The 10,044-nt window shown below is 45.6% G+C and overlaps 1 protein-coding gene across 6 annotated transcripts in view; it reads right to left on the bottom strand.

Annotated features, from left to right (window-relative positions):
* Nucleotides 1-363: 363 nt before the first annotated feature.
* aff4 (AF4/FMR2 family, member 4) overlaps nucleotides 364-10,044 on the bottom strand; it is a 33,614-nt gene continuing 23,933 nt past the window's right edge. For 3 of the 6 annotated variants that reach the window (XM_060056439.1, XM_060056442.1, XM_060056437.1), the window contains 8 exons: nucleotides 9,846-9,976; nucleotides 8,703-8,766; nucleotides 7,269-7,405; nucleotides 6,599-6,670; nucleotides 6,102-6,195; nucleotides 5,882-5,925; nucleotides 5,255-5,478; nucleotides 364-4,367 (listed from right to left, as the gene is read on the bottom strand). In XM_060056439.1, coding sequence (XP_059912422.1) covers nucleotides 4,240-4,367; nucleotides 5,255-5,478; nucleotides 5,882-5,925; nucleotides 6,102-6,195; nucleotides 6,599-6,670; nucleotides 7,269-7,405; nucleotides 8,703-8,766; nucleotides 9,846-9,976 — 894 coding nt within the window. In that variant the 3' untranslated portion in view covers nucleotides 364-4,239. The remainder of the gene's footprint in view (nucleotides 4,368-5,254; nucleotides 5,479-5,881; nucleotides 5,926-6,101; nucleotides 6,196-6,598; nucleotides 6,671-7,268; nucleotides 7,406-8,702; nucleotides 8,767-9,845; nucleotides 9,977-10,044) is intronic. The other 3 variants (XM_060056438.1, XM_060056441.1, XM_060056440.1) reach the window with 3 other exon arrangements.

Here is a 10,044-nt window from a genome sequence, read left to right as displayed (position 1 = left end):
TCAAGAGCGCCCGCTGTTAGAATGGTGAAGTGACCCTGGATTTCACACGGTCAACTCAGGCATCACACATATCAAGGTGACCAGGAGATCCCAATTTGTTCAGTGTCCTTTTCAAAAACATCTTCAATGAAACTGGGTCTTATCGTGCAGTCTAGAATGTAGGGTTAGGTTTAGTAGGAGGAAGGTTGGCTTGATCATGCTTTTACATGATCAAAAGATTCCTAATCATTTGATCATGGTCAAGTCAAATGAGTCCAACGCATCACTCGGCTCAATGTAGGCTTACTCTCACTGATCAAAATGTGGTGTGCCATAGTTTTAGTCTTTTATTAAACGTGAAAAGTAGAATGAAGACAAAACGTCTTAAACATAACCATATATATTTTATTCTCAATACGGCAAAATACAAAGAATATTTAGGACAGACTCCCATTAGTAACAATTAATACTTACTTCACAAGAATGTTTTTAAATTACATAATCCAAGTTTGCAACCAAACTTAATGAGTACCATAGCTTGATCATATTGCATCCTTTAAATATACTATCTTCATTTCCCTCTCAAAACTAATCCAATTTATACCATGGTACTTTGTGTATGCTGATAGTCTCACTTGAGACCACTTTTAGCAAAAAAGATTATAATACAACAGACTGTATAATCTCCTACAACTCTTAAGTTTAGAGAAATAGCTCCGTTTCAAAAAGACCACAAATCAATTATTCCATAAGGACGCAGTGTAAAAAAACAAACACCAGGCTCACTCAGGAAGAAAACTGTTGGATTGACATACTTAAAACCACCGCTGTCTCCAGGCATTCACACATCTCATGAGACTGAACAGAACACACTTTATGGATGTACATGTCTCGGTATCAAATACAGAGAGGAAGAAATATTAGAGTTTGGACTTGGGAGAGAGACGTGGGATTAAGTGGCGGCTGATTGTTCGACAGACGGATCCAAGCGGAGAGACTTCTTAAATACACATTGAGAGACGGCGGTTCCCACTCAACAGCCAGAAAGGAAGAAATGTAAAGAAAAATACTCCCAGAAAGAGGAAAAAATGTGCATATTTCACAAATGTATTTACATCTTTAAATTTCAATAAAAATGCCAAACGGTAGTAGAAATTCACCCTTAAAGAAATGCTGTATTTACAATTTGTACATTTTTTTAAATAGAAACATGCAAGTGTTAACCTCTTTCTACTGGATGTAAAAAATAAAATAAAAAAAAGCCATACCCTGCAAAACTTCAAGTTAAAATTAATATTAATTACAATGAAATCTCATTAACAACCCCCTGTACATTTTATTTAAAAAAAAAAAAAACTGATTTAAACGAAAAAAAGGGAAAATAATCAAAAGAGCAGATCAATAAATTAAAGGGGTTAGCGAGGCCGTCGCTGAAAGGTGTACGTTAAACTATTTCATAGTGTATGCAATGTTGGGTGGCGACCATTTACTTACAAAGTGTATCAGTGTATGAAGACATCGGTGTCGACAGGGGCTGGCAAAACCCAGAGGAGCTCCTACAGAAAAGTGGCCTCCAGTTTTAAAGTACAAAGCGGCCCACCGCAATGTGTCCCGTTAAAAAAGAAAACAGACCTATATATACACATATATATTAAACCAGTACACAAAACACCTGCAAAAGCTAAAGGCATTGGAGATTTGAGTTCAAAAGGCTTTCTGAGACAGGAAAAAAGAGTGGGGAAGAATCCCAAGCATAAAAATTAAATACGGAGAATAGAAAGGTCTTTTTTTCTTCTTGTACAAATCCTGCATAGATTCAAATAATACTTCCTCCGACTACAACGAGTACTGGAGGAATTAACAGCATCTCCCACTGCAAAAGGCCAGGGAGCCGATGGGGGGGGGGGGGGTAGGAGAACCCAGGCCTGGTCCAAAAGACTTTGCAAGTAATGGTCGCCCGTGCGCGTCATTCTACCTCGTGGTGTTGAACGTTGATATCGCCAGACAACTCGGAGGAATTAAAAAAAAAAATAGCAACATTTTACACAAGAAGCTACATTTTCCGGCATTTTTTCTCTTGGCATACGTTACCCATCTCCCCCCCCCCCCCCTACCCCGTACAAAATATAAATCAAACCCTACTTGCAAAATCCATTGGATCTCAACCTGGCTCTAATGTTTCCAGCATGTGTTTTTCATAGGAAGTGAATCAGGAGAAAAAAAACGGAGCCACGCTACTTGGAACCCAGAAATAAAAACGGAAATAAAAAAGGGGGGAAGAAAAAAAGATATATTCTCGAAGGTTTAAACAAACTCAACGTTACCTTCCTGCTCTGAAAGAACTACATCTACATCAGCTGCCACCTGGTTCTGGTGACGATGAGCTCAATGTGGGAGAGATATGTAGCTGGGGTCGGGGCTCCATAGCAACATAGATCAATAGGCTGTGGGATGGTTCCTACAGCTCTTTGCAATACATATGACAAAGCAAAGAAGGCAAAGTGACCCAGAGCTTTTTATACACTTAAATAGTGAGAATTTCATATACAAATACTTATGAATTTAATTAACCCCTTATTCAACCCTGTTTTAAGCCTATGCATTTGAAAATGTGAAAGAAACAAAAGAAAAAAAAGCTTGGTAGATAATTAACATCTGTATCCGCCGGGACACCTCTTGCCCAGACCGTACAACCCTAGCATTCATTTCTCTGCTTGAACACTGCTTCACTCGACCACCACCACCTGTGCTGCTTTACAAAGCACGCCGCCTAGCTTCTCCATAAAAGGCCCTTTCCTATTTTAGCTTTATACAGAACTAGTTTATGCTTAATGACCGTTAAAAACCACTGCATTGTACGCGCGATGAGCTTGGGGTGCCATTACCAAAAAGAAAGAGGAAACCCTTGCCCAGCTTAGACGGGGAGAAGAACAAGGAGAAAATTGAAAAGTTAAGATTAATGAAAGAATTCATAGCTATGGAATTGTTCCGATTTGGGCGGTGGGGGGGGCTGGGCGCATTGGTAAAACTTCAGTGATGGGGGAGGGGGAAATAAATATTGTGTCGCACAACAGTGAATAAATCAAATTACAAACAGAAAGTGTCCCTCACCCAACATCCCCCCCCAGCACAAATCACAAAACATTTTGATCAGTGGGATTTGGGAGACCTAATGCGTCAGCATCCGTGATGTCATTCAAGTGCACAAACTAGCCACTCCCCCTTCGTCCTGCATCCCCATTGGTTGGAGTTCATCTTAAAGTGTTCTATACGTATATATATCTATATATATATATATCTCTCTCTATCATTTAAAAGCCTAGATCACAGGATATTAAAAACAGAATGATGCACACAGGCCTATCTTGTTGGGTAAGCCCAACACCATCTTAGCCGTCACCACGCCTCCAACTGCCATTTCATTTCGGCCATTTTGTTGATCATAAAAAGTGTTAATTCCCCATGATTGTTCCCCGGTCGTGTTTTCCTATTTCCTTTTAAAACAATGCTCAAACTCATTCATAACAACAACAAACTGCCATGTCTAAAAAGACCAGTGAAAAGAGCAGGAGGAAAATAACCTGTTAAATGCTTTCAGCCATGGAGCCTGGAAATTCACTCGTCTGTCTGTGTACCCACATACAAGGCACCGAAAAGATAAAAACGAGACACACATTTCATTTTTAAAGCACCTTTGGTGTTCAAGGGAGGTACTTTGGTAAAACAAAACCAAAAAACAAAAGTCGGAAAGAAAAATGAAAAAAAAGACCCATTAAGCTAAAATGTGCTTGAAGCCAAGGAAACCAAACTCCACGTTAGTGTCTTCATCATTAATTCACCAGGAGCAGCGGACAGGAGCCTCTGCCGGCGGGGACAGAGCTCTGTGGAGGAGGTGCGCAGCATGGCAGCTTGGCTTTGTGTTCCTTCCTTCCTTCCTTTCCTTGTAGTTAAAAAAAATGCCTCTTCCAGTTTGGTGCTCCTGACAAGAGTTGATGCTCAGTGTTTCGGGCAAGCTGGTGTAGAAGATGGACACAGTGTTGTGGGTTGGTGGGAGCACGTTTGAGTGTGTGTCTGTTTGGGTGTGTGTGTGTGTCATCGAAGGGGGGGGGGGGGGGGGGGGGTCAGGCGCACGGCCACAGGCGTCTCTGAAAGCGTTTGTACAGCGGCACGTTAAGTGCATGCTGTGCGTGCAGGTGTATGTATGCGCGTGTGTGTGTGTGTATGTGTATGCGTGTGTGCAGGCTCGATGGAGAGTCCTTGCTAGGGGATGAGCTTAGCGTCCAGCCGCAGCCAGTGCAGGCCCTGGCGTGTGAAGCGCACCAGTTCAGTCATGCTGCTCGTGTTGAAGATGAGCGGCCCCATCACCTTGTCCAGCTCCACGAAGAACTCTGGGAGAACGACCACAGGGAGAGAGAGAGAGAGACAAGAGTTTTTTTGAGTTTAAAACAGCTCTCGCGCAATCACTGGACTAGCACACTTTCACCAACACAAGTACCCTCGCCCCGATTCAGAATGCAAGGAAAACAGTTTCAGCTATTAAGGATTGAAAACGCTCCATCTGTTACAGATCATTTTGCCTGCCTCTGCGTGAGACCATTTCGATTTGACACAGGTCCCAGCTCATTTACGGCCATCGGGGCATCTCTTTCCCTGACAATTTCTTTGCAACGCTCAACTGATTTAAGACGGCACGCGTCGACGAACGCCCTGCTTCGCGTTATGGGATGTTGAGGCGTCGTCACCCCTGAGGAGTGCCCCGAGGTGAGACCTGTGTGTACAGAGCGCCACGACTGTAGTTCAACAGGACATGCACTTGTTCAAAGTTTTCATTGTCACTTGATTGCTTTAGCGCCCCCCTTTGGCCACCCGGGCTACGACTCTGGCCCATTTCCGAGACTCAATACCAAAAAAATAAAACTATCGGGTGATTATGGGCAAACCAGAGATAATTGGCGTGATAATAATTTATATTAATTTCGATTACAATAGGTCACAACTTTGGCGGTTGGCCCACTAATAAAACCAATAAATGGTAAATGAACTGCATGTATGCAGCGCTTTTCTAATCAGTGGCCACTCAAAGCACTTTACAATTTTGCCTGACATTCGACCCTTCCTTCACACACCGACGGCGGACTCAGCCACGCAGGGCCGCAGCCAGCTCGTCGGGAGCCGTCGGGGTGAGTCGTCTTGCTCGGGGGGAAACCTCGACGCTCTAGCCATCAGCCACATGCCGCCCCCCAATACCGACCCACGCGGCGGTGCCAGTGTTTACCTTTCTGCTCCTTGGCCAGCTGCTCCGCCTGGTCCCACACCTCGGTGGCGTACAGGAAGTTGGAGGTGACCTGCACGTAGCTGGCCGCCATCTGGTGGATGCGCTGGGGGATGGTGACGGAGGAGCTGCCGCTGCCGCCGCTGGCGCTGCTGGAGGAGTAGCTGGCGGCCGAGCCCGGGGACAGCTTGGGGGACACCGGGGAGGGCATGCTGGCCGCCTTGCTGCTACACACACACACACACGCACACACACACACACAGGCTATGGTCAGAGCACGGTGGGGGTGAAGGAATGCCACAGTGCTAAACACATCTTTCTTAACGTTTGTAATTTATTCTTCACTTTCTCACTGCAAAACAGTACGGTATTCGGATAGCAGAACGAGTCAGAGACGCGTCAAGTCAGTAGGGAGTTGGCGGTGAGCCGTCAAACCCAGCACCTTTTGCTTGTGGATGAAACACTGTTCACATGACACCGTCCCGCACCCGGTTGCGTGACGTTTAGGTCATGATATAATTTGTGCTATGTTTTATGTCAGACTTTAACTGGCAGCCATTGGTTGAATTCTGTGTGGAGAAATCCAAAAAAAAGAAGAAGAAAAAGTGGTGAAAGTAAAACTTTTCTTACTTTGCGATTCCTGGAGATGGAGCCTGAGTGATGCTCAGGGAATTCTGCAAGTAGAAAACAAATAGGATGCAAAAAAAACATGTCACGCGAGTCCACCATTTGAGGCACACAAATGTGTCTTAAGCCAGGCAAATGAGCATTCAAATCCCCTTGGGGACTTCCTGTAAAAATGTACATCCACAAAACGGGGACAAAGGGAGGAGAGGGCCTTTGAGGTTACCTTCAGATGCTCTGTGAGGGTTTTGGAGTATTTGAGTGCGCTTTCTTTCCTCAGCTTGAAGAGTCGCAGGTAAAGTAGGGACTGGCATCTCAGGCTGCATGGACAGAGACCACACTTCATCAACACCAACGTTATCACATTCCCACAAAACAAAACACATCATGATAAGTCACGGCCTGAGAGAAGGGAAGGCTTCTCGACATCATAATACCAATAAAAACAAATGTCATCACTTAAATCCGTCACGGGATGGATAGATTAGATGGAATTACAATCCTTTCAAACTGGTTATAGACTCGACAGAAAATTTGTTCCGGGTACATCGTCTCTCATTCAACTATTTGTTTAGCCTTCACATCAACGTAACATCTAGCCTCGGGTGACTTCCTACAAACAAAGGAGTGAGCCTGGGTTGAGGGCCCATTTGTCTTTTTTGGGGCAGAACCGGTTCAGAAGGTATCCAGGCAGCAGCCGATGGGTGAGGTGAGTCAACATACCACAGCACTGCCAGCCTCTTGTCTGCGGGCGTGGCGTCCGGGGCCATGTAGCTCTTGAGTTTCATGGTGTACCTGAGGAACACAGTCAACACGAGCCTGAGCTGCTAGTTTAAGCACCAGCTTTCCAACACAACACCGTTATCTCTTACTGCATGCTCATGTGACCCAGCTGCTAGGACAGCAGCCGGGCTCTCAGTGGACGTCGTTTGATATAGAAAAGGTTTTAAAACTAGCAACCATTAAGAAATGGGCTTCAAAATAAATTATGGTTAGGTTCACTTAATATGAGTACATTAAACCACCCTCATTGAGCCAGTTACTAGCATTAACTAACAATCAATCATTTTAATAAGTTATCTAATGGTCTAGTAACAAATGACTAATGTGATTATGTTAACTGAAGTATTCATTTATACATGATTTTAATCTCTAATTATACACCAACACTAACCGCTATGCTAATGCTATAAAATAATGCTTCTTACTGCATCAACTATTGTTAATTAATGGTTCATTAATGTACCGTTATTGCAGAGTGTTTCCAATAAATCACATGAATCTTCGAGTATGCCGCAGTAGCGTACATCAAGACTCGGTGAATACAGAAGCACAAACGGGACCCTAGCTGGTGGTGAGAGAGTGAGGGAGTGTGTGTTTGCTCGGTACTCACTTGATGAGTTCCACCGTCTCGGCGTACATGGGGAAGGGGGACTTGGCCTCCTGGACGCTGCGCTCCAGGGCATTGCCGCACTCGATGAAGGACACCACTGCGTCCAGGTAGTAGACCGCCTTCTCAAAGCGGTCCAGCTGCAGAGAGAGAGACAGACACACACACACACACGATAAGCTGACAAGTAAAGCACTGTGGTCGTAGACCTTTGGCGGCAACACAAGCACCGTTTCACTCTTAACGCGGGGCTCCTTCGTGGGCCGCTCGCAGCGGTGTCCATTACAGTCCAACCAACCGGTGAAGAGGGTTGTGTGCAGGTTGGGCGCTCGGGCGTCTCTGAGAGCGCTGGCACGGCGGCCCATCAAAGGCCTGCGTGCGTGCGTGTTGGTAAGCGAGTCGGGCCCCGGTCTGGATAACACAACACTCTTTTTGTCTGTGCGTCCACCTCACGGCCACGTTACCAAACATACGCACGGTGTGCTTGGAGCCGGGTTCAAAAGGATAAGGCGAGCGTCAGGAGGGAGGAGGCGGGGCCTCAGGGGGGGGTATCTGATTAGTGTCCCCAGGGGTAAATAATTGATACCAGACTTGATACAGAGACTGCCCTTTGCAATAAGCTGGGGTGGGCCTGCTAACATGGGGATTTTTCAAGGGGGGGATCTCCACGGCATTCTCAAATACAAGGGAAACTATGAAAAGAGCGGAAGTGGTACATAATATATACACCCACGGTGGGTGACTTTAGGAGGCCTTTAAGAATCATCTGCAAGAATGTATTGGGAATGGGAACCTCTTTTTGCGGTATTTACTTTATAAAGACACAACTATACATGATCATATAAAAACATTGAAGGGGGTTTCCAGGTATTGCCTATTAACAAAATCAAAGCCAATTAAAAAAACCTGTGTCAGTAGACTGGGTACCCCCAGCCCATTCTGCCGGTGATTTGAAATCGCCCCGCGAAGAGCAATACATTACTTCCTGCTTCCGATACATTATTGCGGGAGCCAATCACCAAGCTTGCTTTTCCCCCTGACGTGCTATTGGCCTGTTTAACACAATGACGACAGGGATTCGACAGCAAGCAGCCAATTACGTACAGATTTGTTTGAACTAGGCCCGTTGATCAAGCCTCTTGTGCTGAAGAAAATGACAGCAGCTTCCCCAGACCAACGTGCAATCTACGATGGAGCTTGGTCTGGCCGTAGCCAGGCTACTGTGTCTGGACAAACCATTACGGCCATCAGTATTGTATTTCTGTGATCGATTTAGTTTCATACCACCAGCATTCTCACAATCTCATTGACTCAATCTGTGCCCATCAACTATCACAGATGCAAACAGTACAGCCTAGACGAGGCGTGGCCCTGGCTACTTTGCATAACCATCAGGGCCATTCTCTGGATTCCACTGCTACCCTCCTCGGGCCTTACCAGCGCGTCCGCATTGTGTTTGAGTTTCTTGGCTTCCTGCAGGTAGTAGTCGGCCGAATGGACCCTGAAACACACAGAGAATCAGGTTCAGTTCAGTGGAACGGCAGGGTTAGCCGGGAGGGCGTTGGGAAGAGTTTTTTTTTCATCATTGCGGCGGAACTTCAACCGTCTCCCCATGCCATGAATCCCCATTTGAATCGCCCCCTCGAAACCTCCCCGTGACACTAGAGAACCCATGACATTTGCTTTCAGTGAGGACTTCCCCGTGCTTTCTCTTTTTTTAAGGAAATGTGCACAGTCCCAAGAACACCGCTGGGAAGGGGTGCGTTTGTGTGTCGGTCTCTGGGTCTATGCTTGCTTGCGTGTGTGAGTGTGTCAGAGACGCACAAAGAGATTTTTTGCAAGGTCCAAGTAAAATCCCAAGTCTCATTTCCATATAAATTGTTAATGTTTTTACTTTAATGTTGTTCCTTCTATTGAAGTGATGTTTTCTACTATAATCATTGTGTGCCAACTCTATAAGTCTTCTTCTTGGTTGATATATGTGGTGATATGGGTTATTGTAAATGTTTTGAATGGGAATTAACTGGGTTGTGTGTGATTCTAAGAAAAGCCCAGACAGCATTTCAATACAGAGCATTAGAGAGTTTAGTTTGGGCCAGTTAAACGTCGAGATACGTCTAGATGTAAAGGAAGACTATAAAAGAACGTGTAATCAATGAAACAGGACAAGAAATAAGTGGGATTACTGTTTTCAGTCAGAAAAACACACAAACCAGTCAGGCAAACTGGATAATACCAAACACTGTTTGGATAACAATACAATGGTTTGGATTTGAACGTGCAGGTCGTTACACGCGTATCAGAAGCATAATGGTTCTGCGTGATGATGAGGGAGGTGATGGCATTCATCCCCCTAGTCAATTTCCTTAAGGTTAACTTAAATCCCCATCTCTGTGTGGGCGTGTGTGTGTGTGTCTGCGTGTCTGCGTGTCTGTGTGTGTGCTTCAGACACACTAAAGCATCAAACGGTAGCCTCCTTAATCCGTGCAGCAGCTGCTTGTGACCTGCTGAAGCAGTGGCTGGGGGAGGAGGGTGGAGAAGGGGAGGGGGGGCATCAGTGGTGGCAGAGGCTCCTCTTACCTGTCCTCAAACAGCAGCTTGGACCTCTGGGACTCGGAGCCGTCGGTGGTGAGCGGCTGCACGGCCAGCAGGTTGTCACAGCCCTTGGACGGTTTATCCTGGAGAGAGAGGTAGGGATGGGGGGGGTGGGTCTGAAGAGCGTATTTTCTGTGTCAACTGGGAGGCGATACGGGATGAGAGAGTAAAAGCGTTGGCTCGC

This window comes from Gadus macrocephalus, chromosome 7 (genome assembly GCF_031168955.1).
Source record: "Gadus macrocephalus chromosome 7, ASM3116895v1".
Lineage (NCBI taxonomy): Eukaryota > Metazoa > Chordata > Actinopteri > Gadiformes > Gadidae > Gadus > Gadus macrocephalus.
The sequence above is the reverse complement of the archived record's forward strand: the minus strand, read 5'-3'. Positions and strand labels throughout refer to the sequence as shown.